This window comes from Canis lupus, chromosome 7 (genome assembly GCF_011100685.1).
Source record: "Canis lupus familiaris isolate Mischka breed German Shepherd chromosome 7, alternate assembly UU_Cfam_GSD_1.0, whole genome shotgun sequence".
NCBI lineage: Eukaryota > Metazoa > Chordata > Mammalia > Carnivora > Canidae > Canis > Canis lupus.
Genome location: NC_049228.1, coordinates 39,561,360 through 39,587,021, shown reverse-complemented (window position 1 = coordinate 39,587,021; position 25,662 = coordinate 39,561,360). Strand labels below are relative to the sequence as shown.

Genomic DNA, 25,662 nt, shown 5'->3' with positions numbered 1-25,662 from the left:
TTTCAAGATATTTTTTATTTTCCTTTTGATTTCTTCTTAGACTTATTGGTTGTTCAGGACTGTGTTGTTTAATTTCTATATGTTAACTTTTCAGATTTCCTCCTGTTTTTGATTTTATTTCTAGTTTCATAACATTGTGTTTGGAAAAACTACTTGATATGATTTAAAGTCTTCTTTAATTTCTTAAGACTTGTTTTGTGGTCTACCATATGATCAATCCTAGGAAAAGTTCTGCATTCCCTTGAGAAGAATGTGTACTCTGCTGCTGTTTGATGATATGTTTTGGATATATCTGTTAAGTCCATTTGGTCTAAAGTGTAGTTCAAATCAAATATTTCTTTCTTTTTTTAAATTTTTTTATTTTATTTTTTATTTTTTTTTAAGATTTTATTTATTTATTCATGAGAGACACAGAGAGAGAGAGAGAGGCAGAGACACAGGCAGAGAGAGAAGCAGGCTCCCTGTAAGGAGCCCAATGTGGGACTCGACCCCAGGTCCCCAGAATCACACCCTGAGCTGCAGGCGGCACTAAACCGCTGTGCCACCAGGGCTGCCCTCTTTTTTTTTTTTTTAAACAGATTTATTCAGCGTCATGATCAGACTATTAAATTTAGCAATCAACAGAATGGATGCAAAAAAAAAAAAAATTCTACATTAAAGCCCTTTGTTGGAATGCTTTACACTTTCCACAGAACAGAAAGTAAAATAACCTGTTATACAATTAGTCACAAATACAGTCCTCGAGTTTTTTGCCCATCCACATGAGTATTGTCTAAAATATGTCTTCTTTGTGGCAGCTAGGCCCTGCCACCACTGTGCTTGGCTGAGTTCACAAATCTGTTGTAACCTGTAGCTTCCCTGTCACTTCTCTGCTCTCCCCTCCGGCTAAGCTTTGTTTTGTGGCAGTAATTAAAACCTTCTGCCCCTGCCATAGCTGCTGCTGCTGCTGAAACCGTCATAGCCACCTTGGTTTCATGGTTTGGCAAAGTATTGGCCTCCACCACCATAGGGGCCAGAGCTTCTGCCTCCAAAATTTCCTCCTTTCATGGGTCCAAAATTTGAGGATTGATTGTTGTAATTGTCAAAATCATTATAGCTTCTGCCACCTCCAGAGTTGCTTCCATCATTACCAAATCCATTATAGCCATCTCCACTGCCACCGTATCCACCACCACCTCGACTGCCACTGAAACACCTTGACCACTGAAGTTCCCTCCACGACTAAAGTTGTCATTCCCACCAAAACCACCTCCATGACCACCACCAAAGTTTCCAGAACCACTTTGGTCTCTTTGGCTGGATGAAGCACTAGCCATCTCTTGCTTCGATAGGGTTTTCCTTACTTCACAGTTGTGGCCATTCACAGTATGGTATTTTTGCATGACAATCTTGTCTACAGAGTCAGGGTCATCAAATGTCACAAAAGCAAAACCTCTCTTTTTGCCACTGCCTCGGTCAGTCATGATCTCAATCATTTCAATTTTCCCATACTGTTCAAAATAATCTCTTTGATGATGTTCTTCAGTGTCTTCTTTACTGCCACCAACAAAAATCTTTTTCACAGTTAAGTGGGCACCAGGTCTTTGAGAATCTTCTCTTGAGACAGCCCTCTTTGGTTCCACAACTCTTCCATCCGCCTTGTGTGGCCTCGCATTCATGGCTGCATCCACCTCCTCCACGGTGGCATATGTAACAAACCCAAAGCCTCTGGAGCACTTGGTGTTTGGATCTCTCATTACCACACAGTCCGTAAGCGTTCTCCATTGCTCAGAATGGCTCCTCAGACTCTCATCGGTTGTTTCAAAGCTCAAACCTCCGATGAAGAGCTTGTGCAGTTGCTCAGGCTCTTTGGGAGACTCTGACTTAGACATGATGGCAGTGGGAGGGGAGACTTTAATGATGCTTACTTGACAGCATTCAGGGGCAGAAAAACCAAATATTTCTTTCTTGAGTTTTGTCTGGATGACTTATTTAAGTTGAAAGAGTATATTAAAGGTCTCCGTTATTATTGCATTGCTATATATTTTTGCTTTCAGATCTGATAATAATTTGCTTAATATATTTAGGTCCTCTGATGTTGGTGTATAGATGTTTACTGTTATATCCTCTTGATGATTAGACCCTTATGTCGTTATATAATGACTTTCTTTGATCTAGTTACAATTTTGGACTTAAAGTCTATTTCATCTGATATAACTTCCCCTAGTCTTTTTTAGTTACCATTTGCATGAAATATCTTTTTCTCTTTTCTTCGAACCTGTATATGTTCTGAAAGCTGAAGTGAGTCTCTTGTAGGCAGCTTATGGTTAGGCCTTTTTGAATCCAGTCAACCACTCTTTATTGGAATGAATATTCAGTGCATTTGCATATAAAGTAATTATTTACAGGTGAATACTTATTATTGCATTTTTCTAAATGCTTTCCGGCTACTTTATAATTTCTTTGTTACTTGTTACCTCCTTTACCATTTTCTTTCGTGGCTTGATAATTTTCCAGAGTGGTATGTCTTGACTATTTTACCTTTTGTGTATCTACTATAGGTTACCAAGGGGCTTACATAAAACCCCTTATAGTAAGGATAGTCTGTTTTAAGCTGAAAACAGCTTAACTTTGATTGCATATAAAAACTCTAGCCTTTTATTTCTATCTCCTACACTTTATCGCTTTGGTGTCATAGTTTACCTCTTTTTGTATTTTATATATATATGTGTATATGTTATTTTAGCTATAGTTATTTTTAGTATTTTTGTCTTTCAAGTATATCCTAGAGTTAAGTGATTTATGTAATAACACTCTTACAGTATTATTCTAAATTTGCCTATATTCTTAACTTTATTAGTAAGTTGTAAGTTTTATACTTCCATATGTTTTCATATTACTAATTAGCACTTCTGCATTTCAGCTTGAAGAGTTTCCCTTAGCATTTCTTATAAGGCAGGTCGAATGGAGGTGAACTCCTTCAGCTTTTATTTGAGAAAGTCTTTATCTCTCCTTCATTTCTAAAGGATAGCTTTTCTGGGTAAAGTATTCTTTTTTTTTTTTTTAAATAATAAATTTATTTTTTATTGGTGTTCAATTTGCCAACATACAGAATAACACCCAGTGCTCAGCCCGTCAAGTGTCCCCCTCAGTGCCCACCACCCAGTCACCCCCACCCCCTGTCCTCCTCCCCTTCCACCAACCCCAGTTTGTTTCCCAGAGTTAGGAGTCTTTCATGTTCTGTCTCCCTTTCTGATATTTCCTACCCATTTCTTCTCCCTTCCCCTCTATTCCCTTTCACTATTATTTATATTCCCCAAATGAATGAGACCATATAATGTTTGTCCTTCTCTGATTGACTTATTTCACTCAGCATAATACCCTCCAGTTCCATCCACGTTGAAGCAAATGGTGAGTATTTGTCGTTTCTAATGGCTGAGTAATACTCGATTGTATACATAAACCACATCTTCTTTATCCATTCATCTCTCGATGGACACCGAGGCTCCTTCCATAGTTTTGCTATTGTGGACATTGCTGCTAGAAACATCGGGGTGCAGGTGTCCCGGCGTTTCATTGCATCTGTATCTTTGGGGTAAATCTTTACCCAGCAGTGCAATTGCTGGGTCATAGGGCAGATCTATTTTTAACTCTTTGAGGAACCTCCACACAGTTTTCCAGAGTGGCTGCACCAGTTCACATTCCCACCAACAGTGCAAGAGGGTTCCCTTTTCTCTGCATCCTCTCCAACATTTGTGGTTTCCTGCCTTGTTAATTTGCCCCATTCTCACTGGTGTGAGGTGGTATCTCATTGTGGTTTTGATTTGTATTTCCCTGATGGCAAGTGATGCAGAGCATTTTCTCATGTCCCATTTACAATTGCACCCAAAAGCATAAGATACCTAGGAATAAACTTAACCAAAGAGATAAAGGATCTATACCCTAAAAACTATAGAACTCTTCTGAAAGAAATTGAGGAAGACACAAAGGGATGGAAAAATATTCCATGCTCATGGATTGGCAGAATTAATATTGTGAAAATGTCAATGTTACCCAGGGCAATTTACATTTTTAATGCAATCCCTATCAAAATACCATGGACTTTCTTCAGAGAGTTAGAACAAATTATTTTAAGATTTGTGTGGAATCAGAAAAGACCCCGAATAGCCTGGGGAATTTTAAAAAAGAAAACCGTATCTGGGGGCATCACAATGCCAGATTTCAGGTTGTACTACAAAGCTGTGGTCATCAAGACAGTGTGTTTACTGGCACAAAAACAGACACATAGATCAGTGGAACAGAATAGAGAATCCAGAAGTGGACCATCAACCATTCATTATGGTCAACTAATATTTGATAAAGGAGGAAAGACTATCCACTGGAAGAAAGTCTCTTCAGTAAATGGTGCTGGGAAAATTGGACATCCACATGCAGAAGAATGAGACTAGACCACTCTTTTGCACCATACACAAAGATAAACTCAAAATGGATGAAAGATCTAAATGTGCGACAAGATTCTATAAAAATCCTAGAGGAGAACACAGGCAACACCCTTTTTGAACTCGGCCACAGTAACTTCTTGCAAGATACATCCACGAAGGCAAAAGAAACAAAAGCAAAAATGAACTATTGGGACTTCATCAAGATAAGAAGCTTTTGCACAGCAAAGGATACAGTCAACAAAACTAAAAGACAACCTACAGAATGGGAGGAGATATTTGCAAATGACGTATCAGATTAAGGGCTAGTTTCCAAGATCCATAAAGAACTTATTAAACTCAACAGCAAAGAAACAAACAATCCAATCATGAAATGGGCAAAAGACATGAAGAGAAATCTCACAGAGGAAGACATAGACATGGCCAACACGCACATGGGTAAAGTATTCATTGCAGTTTTTTCCTTTTAGTACTTTGAATATATCATCCCACTCTCCTGGTCTGCAAGATTTGTGTTGAGAAATTCCTGATTGCCTTTTGGGAGTTCCCTTTGATGAGTTGAGTTTCATTTCTTCTGCTGCTTTCAAAATTTTCTTTGATTTTTGATAGTTTTAATATGATGTGCCTTAGAGAAGTGCTCGTATGGGGACTTACTAACTTCATGCACCTGGATGTCTCCCCCTTTTTCCTTTCCCATGTATGGGAGTTTTTCAGGCATCGTTTTAAAAAGCCTTCTGCTCCTCTCTCTCTCTCTCTCCTCCTTTTGGAACTTCCATATCCTAATATTATTTTCACTTGGTAGTATCCTGCAATTCATATATTTCTTTAATCTTTGTCATTCCTCATCTTTTTTATCTGATTGGATAATTTCAAATGATCTTTGAGTTCATAGATTTTTTTTCTTCAGCCTGATGAAGTCTGCTGTTGATGCTACTGCAAGTTTTTTTTTTCATTAATTATATTCTTTATCTCCAGAATTTGTTTGGTTCCTTTTTATGCTTTTTATCTGTTGATCTTCTCAGTTTACATTTTATTTTCTTTTTTTTTTTTTATTTGAAGACTATTGGTAAATTAATTTTATTATGCACAAGGGTATTTGAATTATATGGTCGTTTGAAGAATGAAGTATTTACATAACATTCAATTGGTTACATACAGGGTGTTCTATGCACCTAAAATCAAATTGTTTTAGAGTCAAGAACTCATATCAGTAAGAGAAATATCTAACAGTCTTCTAGGACTCAGTGAAGGACAAGAAAAAACAATTCACTAAAGAAAAAAATGAATAAGAACTTATAGGAGATAGTTTATCACACTTTAAATTAATGATATGTCTAAGTACAAAGATGCAATCTTTGGCCTGTCAGGTAGGTGTAGATTATAAAGGAATATTATGAAATGGGCACTCGAAAAGGCTCCTCATGAGATCATAAACCAATGTCAGTATCTGTTTAGACTATTTTAAAGGGCTCAGACTGCTTTCTTTTTTTTTTTTTTTTTTTAATTTTTTATTTATTTATTTATTTATGATAGTCACAGAGAGAGAGAGAGAGAGAGAGAGAGAGGCAGAGGGAGAAGCAGGCTCCATGCACCGGGAGCCTGATGTGCGATTCGATCCCAGGTCTCCAGGATCCCGCCCTGGGCCAAAGGCAGGCGCCAAACCGCTGCGCCACCCAGGGATCCCTCAGACTGCTTTCTTAAAGTAATAAGCCATAAACACCACTAGCTTAAACAGTAGGAATTTTTTTTTTAGGTTTTTTTGATTTATTTATTTATTTATTTATTTTATTTTATTTTTTTTTACTTTCATTTATTTTTTATTGGTGTTCAATTTACTAACATACAGAATAACACCCAGTGCCCGTCACCCATTCACTCCCACCCCCCGCCCTCCTCCCCTTCTACCACCTCTAGTTCGTTTCCCAGAGTTAGCAGTCTTTACGTTCCGTCTCCCTTTCTGATATTTCCCACACATTTCTTCTCCCTTCCCTTATATTCCCTTTCACTATTATTTATATTCCCCAAATGAATGAGAACATATAATGTTTGTCCTTCTCCGACTGACTTACTTCACTCAGCATAATACCCTCCAGTTCCATCCACGTTGAAGCAAATGGTGGGTATTTGTCATTTCTAATAGCTGAGTAATATTCCATTGTATACATAAACCACATCTTCTTTATCCATTCATCTTTCGTTGGACACCGAGGCTCCTTCCACAGTTTGGCTATCGTAGCCATTGCTGCTATAAACATCGGGGTGCAGGTGTCCCGGCGTTTCATTGCATTTGTATCTTTGGGGTAAATCCCCAACAGTGCAATTGCTAGGTCGTAGGGCAGGTATATTTTTAACTGTTTGAGGAACCTCCACACAGTTTTCCAGAGTGGCTGCACCAGTTCACATTCCCACCAACAGTGTAAGAGGGTTCCCTTTTCTCCGCATCCTCTCCAACATTTGTTGTTTCCTGCCTTGTTAATTTTCCCCATTCTCACTGGTGTGAGGTGATATCTCATTGTGGTTTTGATTTGTATTTCCCTGATGGCAAGTGATGCAGAACATTTTCTCATATGCATGTTGGCCATGTCTATGTCTTCCTCTGTGAGATTTCTGTTCATGTCTTTTGCCCATTTCATGATTGGATTGTTTGTTTCTTTGGTGTTGAGTTTAATAAGTTCTTTATAGATCTTGGAAACTAGCCCTTTATCTGATACGTCATTTGCAAATATCTTCTCCCATTCTGTAGGTTGTCTTTGAGTTTTGTTGACTGTATCCTTTGCTGTGCAAAAGCTTCTTATCTTGATGAAGTCCCAATAGTTCATTTTTGCTTTTGTTTCTTTTGCCTTCGTGGATGTATCTTGCAAGAAGTTACTATGGCCGAGTTCAAAAAGGGTGTTGCCTGTGTTCTTCTCTAGGATTTTGATGGAATCTTGTCTCACATTTAGATCTTTCATCCATTTTGAGTTTATCTTTGTGTATGGTGAAAGAGAGTGGTCTAGTTTCATTCTTCTGCATGTGGATGTCCAATTTTCCCAGCACCATTTATTGAAGAGACTGTCTTTCTTCCAATGGATAGTCTTTCCTCCTTTATCGAATATTAGTTGCCCATAAAGTTCAGGGTCCACTTCTGGATTCTCTATTCTGTTCCACTGATCCATGTGTCTGTTTTTGTGCCAGTACCACACTGTCTTGATGACCACAGCTTTGTAGTACAACCTGAAATCTGGCATTGTGATGCCCCCAGATATGGTTTTCTTTTTTAAAATTCCCCTGGCTATTCGAGGTCTTTTCTGATTCCACACAAATCTTAAAATAATTTGTTCTAACTCTCTGAAGAAAGTCCATGGTATTTTGATAGGGATTGCATTAAACGTGTATATTGCCCTGGGTAACATTGACATTTTCACAATATTAATTCTGCCAATCCATGAGCATGGAATATTTTTCCATCTCTTTGTGTCTTCCTCAATTTCTTTCAGAAGTGTTCTATAGTTTTTAGGGTATAGATCCTTTACCTCTTTGGTTAGGTTTATTCCTAGGTATCTTATGCTTTTGGGTGCAATTGTAAATGGGATTGACTCCTTAATTTCTCTTTCTTCAGTCTCATTGTTAGTGTATAGAAATGCCACTGACTTCTGGGCATTGATTTTGTATCCTGCCACGCTACCGAATTGCTGTATGAGTTCTAGCAATCTTGGGGTGGAGACTTTTGGGTTTTCTATGTAGAGTATCATGTCATCGGCGAAGAGGGAGAGTTTGACTTCTTCTTTGCCAATTTGAATGCCTTTAATGTCTTTTTGTTGTCTGATTGCTGAGGCTAGGACTTCCAGTACTATGTTGAACAGCAGTGGTGAGAGTGGACATCCCTGTCTTGTTCCTGATCTTAGGGGAAAGGCTCCTAGTGCTTCCCCATTAAGAATGATATTTGCTGTGGGCTTTTCATAAATGGCTTTTAAGATGTCGAGGAATGTTCCCTCTATCCCTACACTCTGAAGAGTTTTGATCAGGAATGGATGCTGTATTTTGTCAAATGCTTTCTCTGCATCCAATGAGAGGATCATATGGTTCTTGGTTTTTCTCTTGCTGATATGATGAATCACATTGATTGTTTTACGGGTGTTGAACCAGCCTTGTGTCCCAGGGATAAATCCTACTTGGTCATGGTGAATAATTTTCTTAATGTACTGTTGGATCCTATTGGCCAGTATCTTGTTGAGAATTTTTGCATCCATGTTCATCAGGGATATTGGTCTGTAATTCTCCTTTTTGGTGGGGTCTTTGTCTGGCTTTGGAATTAAGGTGATGCTGGCTTCATAGAATGAATTTGGAAGTACTCCATCTCTTTCTATCTTTCCAAACAGCTTTAGGAGAATAGGTATGATTTCTTCTTTAAACGTTTGATAAAATTCCCCTGGGAAGCCATCTGGCCCTGGACTCTTGTGTCTTGGGAGGTTTTTGATGACTGCTTCAATTTCCTCCCTGGTTATTGGCCTGTTCAGGTTTTCTATTTCTTCCTGTTCCAGTTTTGGTAGTTTGTGGCTTTCCAGGAATGCGTCCATTTCTTCTAGATTGCCTAATTTATTGGCGTATAGCTGTTCATAATATGTTTTTAAAATCGTTTGTATTTCCTTGGTGTTGGTAGTGATCTCTCCTTTCTCATTCATGATTTTATTAATTTGAGTCTTCTCTCTCTTCTTTTTAATAAGGCTGGCTAATGGTTTATCTATCTTATTAATTCTTTCAAAGAACCAACTCCTGGTTCTGTTGATCTGTTCCACAGTTCTTCTGGTCTCGATTTCGTTGAGTTCTGCTCGAATCTTTATTAACTCCCTTCTTCTCTTGGGTGTAGGATCTATTTGCTGTTTTTTCTCTAGCTCCTTTATGTGTAAGGTTAGCTTTTGTATTTGAGTTCTTTCCAGTTTTTGAATGGATGCTTGTATTGCGATGTATTTCCCCCTTAGGACTGCTTTTGCTGCATCCCAAAGATTTTGAACGGTTGTATCTTCATTCTCATTAGTTTCCATGAATCTTTTTAATTCTTCCTTAATTTCCTGGTTGACCCTTTTATCTTTTAGCAGGATGGTCCTTAACCTCCATGTGTTTGAGGTCCTTCCAAACTTCTTGTTGTGATTTAGTTCTAATTTCAAGGCATTATGGTCCGAGAATATGCAGGGGACAATCCCAATCTTTTGGTATCGGTTCAGACCCGATTTGTGTCCCAATATGTGGTCTATTCTGGAGAAAGTTCCATGTGCGCTTGAGAAGAATGTGTATTCAGTTGAGTTTGGATGTAAAGTTCTGTAGATATCTGTGAAATCCATCTGGTCCAGTGTATCATTTAAAGCTCTCGTTTCTTTGGAGATGTTGTGCTTAGAAGACCTATCGAGTATAGAAAGAGCTAGATTGAAGTCACCAAGTATAAGTGTATTATTATCTAAGTATTTCTTCACTTTGGTTAATAATTGATTTATATATTTGGCAGCTCCCACATTCGGAGCATATATATTGAGGATTGTTAAGTCCTCTTGTTGAATAGATCCTTTAAGTATGATATAGTGTCCCTCTTCATCTCTCACTACAGTCTTTGGGGTAAATTTTAGTTTATCTGATATAAGGATGGCTACCCCTGCTTTCTTTTGAGGACCGTTCGAATGGTAAATGGTTCTCCAACCTTTTATTTTCAGGCTGTAGGTGTCCTTCTGTCTAAAATGAGTCTCTTGTAGACAGCAAATAGATGGGTCCTGCTTTTTTATCCAGTCTGAAACCCTGCGCCTTTTGATGGGGTCATTAAGCCCGTTCACATTCAGAGTTACTATTGAGAGATATGAGTTTAGTGTCATCATGATATCTATTCAGTCTTTGTTTTTGTGGACTGTTCCACTGAACTTCTTCTTAAAGAGGAAGTTTAAGAGTCCCCCTTAAAATTTCTTGCAGAGCTGGTTTGGAGGTCACATATTCTTTTAGTTGCTGCCTGTCTTGGAAGCTCTTTATCTCTCCTTCCATTTTGAATGAGAGCCTTGCTGGATAAAGTATTCTTGGTTGCATGTTCTTCTCATTTAGGACCCTGAATATATCCTGCCAGCCCTTTCTGGCCTGCCAGGTCTCTGTGGAGAGGTCTGCTGTTACCCTAATACTCCTCCCCATAAAAGTCAGGGATTTCTTGTCTCTTGCTGCTTTAAGGATCTTCTCCTTATCTTTGGAATTTGCAAGCTTCACAATTAAATGTCGAGGTGTTGAACGGTTTTTATTGATTTTAGGGGGGGATCTCTCTATTTCCTGGATCTGAATGCCTGTTTCCCTTCCCAGATTAGGAAAGTTTTCAGCTAGAATTTGTTCAAATACATATTCTGGCCCTCTGTCCCTTTCGGCGCCCTCGGGAACCCCAATTAAACGTAGGTTTTTCTTCCTCAGGCTGTCGTTTATTTCCCTTAATCTATCTTCATGGTCTTTTAATTGTTTGTCTCTTTTTTCCTCAGTTTCCCTCTTTGCTATCAACTTGTCTTCTATGTCACTCACTCGTTCTTCCACCTCGTTAACCCTCGTCGTTAGGACTTCTAGTTTGGATTGCATCTCATTCAATTGATTTTTAATTTCTGCCTGATTAGCTCTAAATTCTGCAGTCATGAAGTCTCTTGAGTCCTTTATACTTTTTTCTAGAGCCACCAGTAGCTGTGTAATAGTGCTTCTGAATTGGCTTTCTGACATTGAATTGTAATCCGGATTTTGTAACTCTGTGGGAGAGAGGTCTGTTTCTGATTCTTTCTTTTGAGGTGAGGTTTTCCTTCTAGTCATTTTGCTCAGTGCAGAGTGGCCAAAAGCAAGTTGTATTGGGAAAAAGAGAAAAAGAGAGGAGAGAAAGAAGGAAAGAAAATAGAAAGAGAAAAAAAAGGGAAGAGAAAAAAAAAACCGAAAGAAAAAAAAAAGAAAAAGAGAAAGAAAAAGAAAGGAGAAAAAAAAAGGGGGGGTGGGGGAAGGAAACAAATCAAAAAGCAAAACAAAAAAAAACAAAAACAAACAAACAAAAAAAAAAAAAAAAAAAAGAACCACAGGGGAGTATCTTCTGATTCTGTATTCTTTAAGTCCCTTGGCTTCTCCTGGAAGTTGTCCGTCTAGCTGGTGTTCTGGGGGAGGGGCCTGCTGTGCTGATTTTCAGGTGTTAGCAGTTGGGGGAGCTGCTGTGCCCCTGCCTGGTGCAGGGCTCGGTGGGGGTTGTTTACCCCGTGAGGCCGCAGGAGGAACAGCCCCAGTGGCGGGGCCGCTCTGGAAACCTGGATTCAGCTCCGGCGGGAACTCCGTCTGCAGGGCCTGGAGGCTCCGGGGCGGGGCCGCTGATCTGCTCAGCTGGGGCAGGAGCGTCCTTGCTGTCCTGGGCCCTCCCGGCCTCTGCCTGTCCCGGGGGAGGCCGGATCCTGGGCTGGGGCCCGGCGCCCTGTGCTCCGGCGCCTGCGCTGGTGGATTCGCGTTCCCGGGCCGCGCAACCCCCTCCGCGGAGCCGCCGCCCGAGCCCCTCCGAGCTGCTCCTGGAACCGCGCAGCCCCCTCCGCACGGAGCCTCTTCCTCTGCCCGAGCCCGGCCGAGCTGCTCCCGGGGCCGCGCAGCCCCCTCCGCGGAGCCGCCCCCGAGCCCCCCCAGCTGCTCCGGGTCCCACCGCCCGCGCTGCAGCCCTTAGGGAGCTCGGCGCACTCTCCTGGGCGCGCAGTTGCTGTTACTGTCCCGGGGAGCCCGAGGGCATCCCCGCCCTCCTGGGTCCTGCTCCACCTCCCCGCGAGCCCCTTTCCGCCGGGAAGGTCAGTGCAGCTCCTGCTCCTCCGGGACGGGGCTCTCCTGTCCTGGGGACACTCGCCCCGGCCTCAGCCCGGTTCCTCGCGGGGCCCCTCCCCCTTGGAGGCCTTTGTTTCTTTATTTCTTTTTCCCCGTCTTCCTACCTTGATAGAAGCGCGAACTCTTCTCACTGTTGCATTCCAGCTGGTCTCTCTTTAAATCCCAGGCCGAATTCATAGATTTTCAGGATAATTTGAAGGTTTTCTAGGTAGTTTGGTGGAGACAGGTGATTTGGAGACCCTACTCTTCCGCCATCTTGCTCCTCCCCGCTTACATTTTATTTTCTTGATCTTCTTTAGTTATCTGTGTTCTCTTGTAGCTCACTGAGCTGCTTTAAAATGATTATTTTGAATTCTTTGTCCAGCAATTCATATGTTTTCATTTCTTTGAGATCTGTTATTGGAAAATTAGTGTGTTCCTTTGGTGGTATCATATTTCCTTAATTTTTTTTGTGTACTGTGGTAGTCTTGTATTGATATCTGTGCATTTGATGGAGCGGTCATCTCTTCCAGTATTAGGGACTTGTTTTGATGGTTAAAGATCACCTGTGGGTGAGGGCACTGTCTTAATGGGATGTGGCAGCTCTGGCTCTAGGGAAGACCCAACCACATAGTTTCTATGTAGCTTCTTCAGTGAGGTCAGTGTTGGCATAGTTTTAGGGGTTCTCAGTAGCCTAGGCTACAAGTGTTCACAGTGGCAATGAAGACTGTTGGGGACTTCCATATCCTTTTTCCTCCTGTGTAGACTGTTAATGGTTGAGGGGATCCCTCCTGGCACAAGGTCTGGCTCCTGAGCCCCCTTGTAGTGGTGGTGACACTGGTGTCTGATATGTGGGCACTTTGGAATACCAGAAGCTCTGGGGTCTGAGGAAGTAGCTATTCCACAGCAGTGGTGACTTCAGTGGCTGCCATGTAGATTCCTGTAGAGCAGCCATGGGACTAGGGTTTGGTGCATGGGACTGTGCAGAGCAGCACGAAGGTGGAATGTGAAATGTGCATGCATGTGGAGCACTGGGACTCTGGAATCAAGGCACGTGCAGGATTGGGGCATGTGGCAGTGCTGGTCCTGGGGCAGCATGGTAGCAGCTCCTTCTGGGGAGAAGGGCACAGTAGAGTCTCCATCTCTGGGTGTTTTATTGGCAGTAGTGCCTGTTGGTTATCTCAGTAGCTGATGCTCCTGGTGTCCTCTGTGGAGCAGCATGCTAGGATCCCCATGACAGACACTATAGGATCCTCTACTGTGAGTGCTGTGTGGAGTCTGTGCTATTCTGGAAGCTGCTGAGATCCTCAGTGGCGAAGGCTACCAGGGTCCTCTGCAGAACATGTCTCTGGGGACTGTGATGGCAGCCCCTGTGTGACTGATACAGCCCACCTTGTTTGTTCTTAGCCAGACCTCCCAGCTCAGTCTCCCCAGGGATCCTTTCCACATAATTGTTCTCTTTTTCCTCCACTGCCTTGCTGTAGTTCTTAGTTGGGACTCTTGAGCACCCAACCCAGGCCTATTTTTGTTCATGGGTAGCAATCTACTTACTCTTTCTTATGAGAGGACAAAGAGTAGCATTTCCTCCCATTACCTTGTTCATGTCCAGAGGCCTGCTCTCATCTTTATTTTTTCTTTCTCCTTTCTTTGGATTTATAAAGTTTTGCTCTAGCTTCCTTTCTTCTGGTATACGCATAGGCTTTTTTTTTTTTTTCTTTTTTTTTTACTTGTCAGTACCTTTTTAGATGCATCTTACAAGTTCTGATATTTAATATCTTAGCATTTAGTTCTTAATATTTTGAAATTTTAATTATGATTCATTCTTTGAACTATGAGTTAGGTGTTTCTTCATTTCCACATTTATGGGATTTCACTTTTTACTGCTTTATTTCTAATCTGATTACATTGTGGTCATAGAATTTGGATTATATGATGATAAAAATGAAATTTGTTGAGATTTACATTAGGACCCAGAGGGTGGTTAATTATGAAACTGTGCCACATGCGCTTTAAAATACATACAGTCTCCATTTCTTGAGCATATTTGTTAAGTCAGATTTTAAAATTAGATTATTAAACTTTCTATTGTTACAGTGTTTTGTTTTGGTGGCAGAGGAGTTGGCCTGATTTACTGAAATGAATTCATTAAAATGTTGCATTATCATACTGTATTTGTTTTTTCTTCTAGTTCTTCCAGTTTTTGAATTATGTATTTTGCTTATATACTTGCATTATATATTTTGAAGTTATTTTGTTAGGTGGAAGTTCAGGACTGTTTTATTTTCCAGTGAAATGAACCTTAATCATTATGTAGTGAACTTTCTTTGGTTTAGTGACTCTGCCTTAATATGTATTTTTTCTGATAGAAATATAGCTATAGTATCTTCATTTTGCTTAATAGTTGCCTCATAAATCTTTTACTATCCTTTTCTTGCATTTGTTTTGTATCTTTCTGTTTTACAGATTTATCTTTTAAATAAGGTATAACTGGATTCCTCCCTCCCCCACCCAGTTTTTCTGCCTTTGTCTTTTTTAGAAAATTTGGAGCACTTATATTGATTAACTATTACGTTTTGGTTTATTTCTGCCACCTTGTTTTGTGGTTACCACAGAAGTTTTAAGATGTGTGCTTAACTTACCAAATTGTAAATTTAATCATTTTCCATCTTTCTCCAGATAATATAAGAATCTTAAAACAATTTAATTTTGATCATCATCCTCCTGACCTCTGTGCTATTGTTTGTTGTATAGTTTAGTTCCTTCTCACTTTTAATCCCTCAGGAAATAATTACTCTTTTATGCAGTTAGTATTTATTTAGGTGTATACATATTCATTATTGCTACTGCTGAGAATTTCTTACATCTTAGATCTGTCATCTTAGGATCATAGTCCTTTTTGAAGTCCTTTAGAGTACATTTTATGTGTGTTGATTTTATTTGCCTGAAATACATTATTGCCAGGTATAGAATTTTAAGTTGACAGTTACTTTTCCATTGCACATTGGAGATGTTATTCCACTGTTTTAATTTTGTGTGCATTATCACGAAGCCCGTACCTAGTCTGTTTTTCCTTTTAAGTAATGTGTCTCTGGCTACTGTTATGATCTTCTCTTTGCTTTTGGAATTCTACAGTTCCACTGTTTTGGAAGGGTGCGTGTGTCCGTGTGCATGTAAACACTTCTATGTTCATCCTGCTTAGAATTTGTAGGATGTGAAACTGTAGGTTGGAGTCCAGAAAACTGTTGTTGTATTGCCCAATTTACCTCTTCTTCCAAGCTTTTGATATGTATTATGTCTGATTTGTCATTCTCTCCTGTTATTTAACCTGTCTTTTCATTTTTTTCATCTCAATGACAATTTTTTCACATCTACCTGAAGAAAAATCAGAGTAGTGCTAGGGAAAGGGAAGGAAGGAATATTTTATAGGCAACCTACCGAAGTCAACCACACCTGTCCTTTATTTATTTTTTAATGTTTTAAATCCTTGTTTTATGTTAATACATAGTTGTGGTTTTTTTTCTCATATTTGGGGGAGGTTCATGCACCATTTTAGTTCTTCTATGCTTATAGCCCGACATATAGTTTCAACCTTTATGTTCTGTGCAGTCTAGGTAGCATCTGTTGGCTCCACATTGTGAAATAAAGAAATTAGAACATAATTCATGCATTTACATTTTATCTGATACCTCATACTCCCTAATTTTTATTGGATATATTATAATTTTAGCTCTTTTTGGGGGTACCTTTATACTTTTAAATAATATAGTTAAACTTTTTTGTTATTTTGTTACTTTGCTTATCACATTTAAGGAGTATCTGTTGACCTGTGTTTTTGAAAGATAAGGAGCATAAATATTCCTTGTATTCCATTTACTTATTCTCCCTTCTTGATAATTTTAACTCTTCATAGCTATACTACCAAGGTTCTACTCTGTATGGTAAGTCCTGAAGTTGTCGTGACCTACTTCTGTACCGAAATGAATTTAATGCTCTTCCTATTACTTCTTTGATTATCATATTTTTGTCTTCATTGCTGCGAGGGTGGAATTTATTATCACATACATTTTACAAGAAGTGTTCATGTGGATGATACTTCACTGAATTTTACATGTGTGGAAATGTTTGTTAGCTTCATACTTACATGAAAACTTGGCTCGGTATGGACTTCTTAAGCCACACTTATCTCCTGAGGAAATGTTCTGGCATTCGAATGTTGTTGTGGAGAAGTAAAGGTTAACTTTTTTCCTCTTGTCTGGTAGGAAAGAGGAATAACTCATTTGGTTTTTTATACTGTTTGATAGTGAGATCAAACAACTTCTCTCTCTCTCTCTCTCTCTTTTTGATATGTGGTGGTGGTGATAATAGCATGAAAATATACTCCAAAGTTAAAGTAGATGTTGCAGTTAACATATATACTCTCTGGTAGGGGCTGGCAGATGATGGCCAGCCCCTACAAGATAGGTCAAATCTGACTTGCCATCTTTTTCTATGTCCAGAGGCTAAGAATGGTTTTTATAAAGGAATAATGTTGAGCAATTTGATGATGGGTAACACTAGCCTTGAATCCCTATATGTAACATGTTATCTTTCTCAAGAGAATTCTGTTTCTTTGTTAATAGGAGCATTTAAATAGGAATATTTTTAAAAAGTTGTGTTTAACTATTTTCATATTGAATTTCATCAATAAAATATTTACAGAAATTTGTTTTCTCTTGCTGTGTGAATAATGTGTAACATCTTTGATTTTTTGCCCTCTGATCCTCAAGCCTTTTTCCAGAAGAATTCTGCTGACCTCTACTCTGTTGTAAATCCAGAATGGGTTTGATTCAGGGATGCTTTTGAATCTAGTGGAGTGTCCCTTGGATCTATCTCTTTGTTTCAAGTGTGGGCCTCAGAGTTGTAACTTTCAGTTCCTGGGTACAGTGAGTGATCCATCCGCAGGCATTGTTGGCACCCTTTGGGTCTCATTGAGACCCTTTCTACACCTTGAGTCTCCTCAATAGATCTGTCCTGCACTGATACTGCAGTTGTAGGCTTCGTTTCTGATGTAGAAATATCTATCATTTCTATTCCAATAAGAACTACTCTTGTCTTTGGCCTGTTTCAGTCTGTCATATTTGATTTGTCTGATGCTTATTCAGTTGACATTTAAATCTGTTTCTGCCCTGCATTGAACCTAGGCTATATGTTGGCTTCTTTAGTTGGAGTATACTTCCATGCCTATGCAGTGCATCTTCTTTTTTTGGACCTTGTTAGATATCCCTTAGTAATCAGAAAGAGAACCTTTCTTTGTCATATTTCAAAACCCACTCCCATCTATTCTGTCTAAATGGCCTTTTAGTACTTACTGAATGGCAAAATGAGTTTAACAGCTTAGGCCACCAGTTCTGTTACATTCTATCTATGATTTTCCCTGAAGAGAGGATCTTAAAACCTAGCATTATCTTTAGTATGGAATTTAAGTTAATTGGAATCATACATACATAAGCTCATCATCATAAGAAGGAAAACACTGTATTTAGAAGTATATTTTATGAGAAGATATGCAGAGGCTGCTCTGAGAAGGATAACTAGAGTAGCAAAGAGCCTGGAAATCATATTATATAGAGGAAACACTTGAAGGTAGTGGAGTTGTTAAATTAAGCCTAGTGGGAAAGTTGGGAACCACATACGCAGTTTTGAACCCAATAGTCATAGCTGTGAAAGCATCTTTTATATTTAAAAGATAACATGAATGTGTTTTTTACAGCCTGTTCCTTCATAGAAAAATATCAAAAATATACCCACTGATTTGGCAACAGTAAATCAAGACATGGACAAGGAGAAAAGCAACACAAAATCAAGGTAAAATAAGATAATGAAATTAAAATTTCAATAGTAATGACTGGTGGTAAGCCATTCTGATAAAGCAGAGTGTGCATTGTCATGTGGGGGTGGGGATTGGGTGAGGGTGCTGGAGTTTAACAAACCTTAGGGAGTAGTGGTTCTCAACAAGATAGGCAGATTAATACTGGCTCCTTCCCCAGACCAGTCTTGGATATGCCAAAAAAGTGAGAAAGGGAGTTGATGGAAATGAGAAGTTAACCAACAGCTGAAAAACCCCAGGAAGGCAAAAAGGTGGTTAGATATAGGTAGATGGAGAAGAGGTCAGAGAGATTGATATGCTTTCTTTTCTTTTTCACATTCCTGTTGGTGGATCAGCATCCACTCAGCAGGAAGAAAATAACAGAGATGAGGAAGTACTGGAAGATACTGACCTCTGTTTAAATCTCATGGGCTAAACTCATGCTCTTACTGTGTCCTTTCTGAAATCCGACCAAATGATCAAAATTTGGGATTGTGGGAATAAACACACAAAAGGAGGAGAGAGGAGACAAAAGCACATGGGAGCTACCAGTGTAGTTTTGGAAGCTTGGAAACAGAAGGATAAGTGATTACTGATTTTGCAGAGCAGACAGTGCAAACCTAAGGTGGCAGGGAGTGAAGCCCAGAAGGGACTGCTTCATCCCTGCCCCCACATCACCTCCCACCTGTAAGGATGCTACTAGATACTCAGGACTCCTCTCAAAGTGGCAGTGGCAGCAGCAGTGGCAGCGAAAGCAGTAACCTGAAAGTTTGTAGAAGCAGCAGTTAGAAGACAGATCCCCTTCCTTAATCTCACTCAGCCAAGAGAATGTTTCCTCTTTCATTCCAACAGACGAGATCCAGGATGTGGGGACACCAAACACAGCTAAGAGTATATTACTGTACCCAAATTATATAACCTTAGTATTCTTTCTCTGCTGGACTTTGAGAAAGCTCACAGCCAACATCTAACTAAGCACATTATCCTCTGGGAAACTGACCAGCCAACAAGAAAGATCTATATAGATAAGGCCAATTGGAAAACAACAAGCCTCAGATTATCCCACAGTGAAACCTACCAGTTGACAGATTCCACCAGTGCATGAAGAATGGTCTCATTGCTATCTTGGTGATGATTCTTAAATATGAAAGGATCATTTGACAGAAACTAAATCACAGAAGCCTGGAGAAAATACACTGTGTAGGGAGAAGAAAAGTTCAGTAACACCCAGCTCAAGCCTATCCTAGGTTGTCAGGAGACAGAAGAAATAACATTAGGAGAATAAAAAATAAGGCACCTGGGTGGCTCAGTGATTGTCTGCCTTTGGTTCAGGTGGTGATCTCGGGATCGAGTCCCACATCAGGCTGCCCATGGGGAGCCTGCTTCTCCCTCTGCCTGTGTCTCTGCTTCTCAGTCTCTCATGAGTGAATAAATAAAGTCCTAAAAAAATTAGGGAACGTTTGGGGAAAAATAGCTTTTAGAAATTATATAATAGCAGAAATGGAGATTGAGAGGATAGGTGAAAGATAAAGTCGAGGAAGTTCTCCAGAAGAAAAAAGGAAAAGGTAGAGATAGAAAGTAAAGATAAGAAAAAGGGATACATAGACAAAAAAAATAAGATGCCTATAATCACAACAAATGCTAATGGGCTAGACTTGGGGGTGTGTGTATGTGTGTGTGTATTTTAAATGTCAAACTGAATTAAATGCATGTATGGAGGGATCCCCGGGTGGTGCAGCAGTTTAGCGCCTGCCTTTGGCCCAGGGCATGATCCTGGAGACCCGGGATCGAATCCCACGTCGGGCTCCCAGTGCATGGAGCTTGCTTCTCCCTCTGCCTATGTCTCTGCCTCTCTCTCTCTGTGTGACTATCATAAATAAGTAAAAAACAAAAACAAAAAAAATGCATGTATGGAAACATGTTGGAAAGCAAAAGGATACCAACAGATGAAAAGTAAAATGGTGCCTCCATATTCTCTTCTGGGTCATAGGGAACAATTACAAGACTTCACCTTTGTGGACCATAAAACTCCTTTGAACAAATTCTCAAAGCATCTCAATAGATCATATACTCCTTTATCACAGTAGACATCAGTTACAAGAGGTTAACTAGAAAACCACTCTACATTTGGAAGTGAAATATAATGTCTGAAAACAGATACTTTTCTGAGTGACTCCCTCTGATGAAAGGAGGAAACCGTGTAGAACTAATAATAGAAAAGCAAGAAACAAAGAAGAAAGGAAGGAGCTGAACCTTCCCCACTAACCCTGTCACATTTAAGTGGTGTGGTATAGCTGATTCAGCTGCACAGAGAGAAATTTATAGTCCTACAACTTACATTAGCAAACAAGATAGCCTGTAAAATTCATGACCTAACAATCCATTGTAGTAAGGGGGAAATACTGAACAGAATAAACCAAAAAACAAATTGAGGGAAGGAGATAAATAGTATCAGAAATTAACAAAATAGAAATCAAAGAGAGAAAATCAGGGAGAGCAACAGCTGTCAAGTCAAATTGGCAGACCTTTGACAGAATCAACCAGGAAAAAGAAAGTCACAAGTGACTTTGCACAGCTCTAGGAAACATCACTTAGCATGTGTTCACTTTATATACTGCCTCCTAAAGCACAAATGCAAGGGGAGCGGAGTGGTGCCGGGCAGTGGCTCTATAACCATCACCAAGGAGGTGGGAAATGGGAAATACATCAGCACAGAACTATTTGCAGTTAAAAAGATGAGAAAATTGGGGCACCTGAGTGGCTCAGTTGGTTAAGCATCTGATTTTGGCTCAGATCATGATCCTGGAATCCTGGGATCGAGCCCTGAGTCAGTCTGCCAGGTTGCAGGGGAGAGTAGGGGCCTGCTTGTCCCTCTCCCTCTGCCCCTCCTCACTGCTCCTGCTCTTTCCCACTCATGCTCTTTCTCTTTCCCTCAATTTTTTTTAAGGATGAGAAAATTAAGTATGGCAGTTAGTCTGAAACAAAATGTAAAAGTTTTAAGAAAAGTATGAACAAAACAGGCTCAATAAGTAATAGGCAAGGTGAACTTTTAAAAATTTTTATTTAAGTTCTAATTAGTTAACATTTAGTGTTCTAGTGTTCTAGGTGTATGATGCAACAATTCAGTATCCGAATAACACCCAAAGTTCATCAGGGCAGTTGTACTCCTTAATCCCCATCACCTGTTTTCACCATCCCTCCTCATCCTCCCCTCTGATACCATTAGTGTATTCTCTAGAGTTGAGTCTTGTTTCTTGATATGCCTCTCTTTTGTTCCCCTCTACTCATTTTTTTTCTCAAATTCCACATATGAGTGAAATCATACAGTATTTTTCTCTGACTGACTTATTTTGCTTAGCACAATACTCTCAAGTTCCATCCACATCATTGCAAATGGCAAGATTTTGTTCTTTTTTATCCACTGAAATTGTTGAATTTGTAATTCTGAATCATGACTGCCTCCCCACCTACCCCTTCCCCACAGACCACACATACCAGGCTTAGGCAGATTTCCAGAGATTTTGAGTTTCTACTAGGTTTATAAGTTCTAACAGAAATTCAATAAATGGATAATTACAATCTTATACAACTTCTTCCACAGAACAGAAAAAGAAAATATCCTTAAATTGAGCTAGGATTGCTTGTACAATCTTTTATATATATATGTAAGATAATTGATTTGAAAGAGAGAGGGTATGTATGCATGTACATGGGGGTAGGGGCAGAGAGATTTAAGCAGACTCTATGCTGAGTCCAGAGCCCAAGGTAGGGCTTGATCTCATGACCCTGAGATCACAACCTGAGCCAAAACCAAGAGTGGCACTGACTGTGCCACCAGTCAGTTTATACAATCTTCTAAGTTAGTTTCATTCACAACCTTAGAAGCAGAAAACCCTAAATAAGATATTAACCTACAGGTTACATTTGCATATACAAATGGATGATATACCAAGGTCAAATTGAGTAGCCTATCTGGAAAATGCAAGGTTGGTTCAACATTAGAAAGTGCATCAATACCAATAACTATTAATAGATTAAAGGAAGAAAAGCATTTGATAAAATGCATTGTCTCTTAATGATAAAAACCCGTGGCAGACTATATGATTAAGGGCATTTATCAAAAAACCTGAAGCAAATATTTTAACAAGACTTAAAAATATCCCTCTTAAATTGAGAAAAGTGATAAGGATACTTGTGATTGCCACTTATATGTGACATCCTATTAAAGGTCATAAGGCAATAAGACAAAAAGATGAAATGAAAACTGGAAGGTTTGAAAAAGAAACAAATCGTAATCAGTTATAGATGATTGATGTCTAAAAAAGTATAGAAGAATTTATGAAGTTTTATAATTAATAAGTGAATTTCATTTCGCAAGGCTGCTAGATTAAAATCAGTGTAAGTGAATTTCATTCCTGTAGTCCAACAATAGATTGAAATTTTAATTTTAGTTATAACTACCATTTGTGTAATAGTAATGAAAAATCCAGTACCTAGGAAAAATCATTTTTAAATTTATGTGTTTGACCTTTGTGGAGAAAACTACAAAATTTAATTGAGAATGCAACAGAATTTACATGGAAAATGAAAAGGCCGAGGATATGTAAGCCCTCTTTAAGAAAAAAAAAATCTGAGGTGTGAACCTACAGCTATGACAACTTTAAGCAATTAAAGCAGTGTGATAGGGCAGCCCAGGTGGCTCAGTGGTTTAGTGCGCCTTCAGCCCAGGGGTGATCCTGGAGACCTGGGATCGAGTCCCAAGTCAGGCTCCCTGCATGGAGCCTGCTTCTCCCTCTGCCTGTGTCTCTCTGCCTCTCTCTCTCTCTCTGTCTCTCTCTGTCTCTCATGAATAAATAAAATCTTAAAAAAAAGTGTGATAGAAAAACAAGGATAGACAAAGAACGAGGGGTGGATAATTGTATACATTTGGAGTGATGCAGACTTGGTGTTACAGGTCAGGGAAAGAAAGGATGGGGATGTTCAGTAATGTGCAGTGACAATTGCATTATATTACGGGGTGGGAGTAGGGAGAATTGGATTTGCCCCTCACATCACACCCCGAACTCAAGGATGAATTGTGAAAGGCAAAACTTTAAAACTATTAAGAAAAAGTAAGAGAATTTTGTCAAGATTGGAGTAAGGACAGGTTTCTGAAGAATAAACACAAATTGTAGATGCAAAGATAGTTATATTAAAGGGAAGAACGAAGACTTCATAAAGCGAGAAGGTGAGTCCAAACCAGAAGACATTTTCAGCACATATGAAATAACAGATTACTATATAAATTGTGAAAAGAACTCCTAAACATTGTTAAGAAAAGGTATATAATTCAGTATAAAAAATCAACAACAACGAAAGATATGGATTAGACATTTTAATGAAGAGGAAACTGGTCAAGGTGTTTATAAATCAAGGGACTCTGAGTGTTCAAGGGAGGAGAATTTAAGAATAAAGACCCATGAGCAAGTGTGAAGTTATGCTGTCTCTTTGAAGAGAAAGTTTGCCTTCTTATTCATGTGATATTTTTGTGCAATATATCAATAGGTAGTTGTGCCCACTGAGCAGCATGTGAGGATCTACAAATGCTGAATTTCCTCCATCTTACAATAACATGGTCTGTGGCATTAGTTAGCTTCAGGCATTGGTTTTGGATTCTGTTGTAATGAAAAGGTTTTCTAACATTTACAAATAGTTGGGTAATGTATTATGAGAAGATTTTGGTTTTGGTCTTGATAAGGGTTGGTGATGGTGGTGGTTTTATAAAGAGTAATATAGGAGTATTGAGTTTCAAAAAAATGTATTCTGACCTCACTCAGCTGCTAATTAGGTAACATTTCTTTATCTTTTAAGTTAGATGAGGATTCTTAAATTCTTTCCAGCATTAACATTTCAGTAATAGTATCAGACCTCTTTTGCATTTAACTAGACTCTCCATGTTTCAGATCGGCTTTTTATGTTATTTATTTATAAATTAAAAAAAAAAATTTTTTAAGTAGGCTCCACCCCCAGCGTAGAGCCCGCGGTGGGGCTTGAACTCATCACCCTGAGATCAAGACCTGAACTGAGATCAAGAGTTGGTCGTTTAACTGACTGAGTCACCCAGGTGCCCTCAGATCTGCTTTTTAAATTGTCTTTCAAAAAATTGCTTGAAGGGATAGATATTTTATTGTAGAGTATAAAGATTTAAACTTTAAGTTCTAGAGAATGTTAACCATAGTATCTTATTTTCTTTGTCATATTAGACTTCTAAAATACGAAGAGCAAGAGTATGAAGCTGTCATACCATCGGAAAGTGAACCAGCTAAAATAACAGAAAAAGAAACCTTGAAACATAAAACATTTAGAACGTTTTCTGTACCCTTGAAGTCAGAGGAAACAGAAGACATCTATCAAGATTACTATCCAGGCATGCCAAGTTTTCTTTCGTGGAGATGGAAAGTAGTTTTCATAGCATTAAATTAAGAAAACAAGTGAACTATGTTGAAATACTAGTCTACTTCCAAATTATCGGGACTTCACTGATTTCATTAGTCATAAGTTGGTGATATCTTCAGATACAGAGCATGTCTCTCTTAAAGGGAACAAAACCTAAGTACTGGTCATCATGGTAAAAACAGCAGCAGTGATACCACTGCCACGCCAAGAATGTCTGACATTTTTGGACCAACTTAACATCACTCTTTCCCACACACCCTGTCTTTCGGGGTTTGCATGATGGGAGGACCAAGAAGTTGGGCCGGGCCTCCCCTGAGGGCCTCAGAGCCTCCTGGCTGCGCTGTGACCTTGTTGGTGCCCTTGTCTGCCATGGCACGGATTCCTCCTCTGTGTGCCTTCATTGTCTTCTTCCTTCCACCGGTCCCAAATGCACCATTAACAGGATGTAAAAGCGTTTTTTTAACCATGTTTCCTTTTTTATCCAGCTCTTTTCTTTCCTCACTTTTATGAGGGTTGCCCTTTCGTCTCCACCCATGGCCCCCTTCTTCCTCCAGCAGTCAGTCTGTTAGTGATGTCCTTAACTCTTCCACTTCTCTGCTCCTGAGTTGACAAAACTTCAACTCTAATCAGTGTGATTGTCAATGTTCTCTGCATTCACCCTCATACTGCTGAGCCTTTTTGCAGAAAACTTTCACAATCACGTGGGTTCCTTCTTTTTCCTGAGTCACAGTCTCCAGCATCAGTGGGACAGGGGGCACTGCCTGGTGCCCTTTTATGTCTCCTTTTAACTTTCCCTGTCATTCTTCACAGCATCTCTTTACACTGTCACAGTTTAACCATAAGCATTCTACTACCTGATTATGCTTCCTACTTTATAGAAAATGAAAATTAAAAATAGACGTAACCAAATGGAAACATCTAACTTGCAGCTCCCCGGCCCCATTTTAGTACTTGCCTCACATCTGGAGCTCCTTTTCTGCTACATCTTCAGGAATGTGAGGTCCATATGTCATCTCTCTCATCTTCTTTTTTAATAGCTCTTTTCTGTCTGTGCATTAATATGCTGTAGGCTTACGGCTCACCTGTCTTAAAATGACCCAGAAGCATTGTTGGGCCAATGCTCCCTTTTCACATGATGAGATCAGGCCTCTTGAAAGAGTTGCCTCA

The 25,662-nt window shown here is 39.4% G+C and overlaps 1 protein-coding gene across 16 annotated transcripts in view; it reads left to right on the top strand.

The window, feature by feature from the left end:
- The window catches only part of DNAH14 (dynein axonemal heavy chain 14), a 333,811-nt gene that overhangs the window by 9,204 nt on the left and 298,945 nt on the right, over window positions 1–25,662 (top strand). For 15 of the 16 annotated variants that reach the window (XR_005362291.1, XR_005362292.1, XM_038542857.1 and 12 more), the window contains exons 2-3: window positions 17,965–18,059; window positions 24,303–24,466. Coding sequence is in view for 14 of the 16 variants with exons in the window: in XM_038542857.1 (XP_038398785.1) it covers window positions 18,028–18,059; window positions 24,303–24,466 (196 nt within the window). In the remaining 2 variants the exon portion in view is untranslated. Of the gene's footprint in view, window positions 1–12,181; window positions 12,203–17,964; window positions 18,060–24,302; window positions 24,467–25,662 lie in introns of those variants that run through there. The other variant, XM_038542859.1, reaches the window with a different exon arrangement.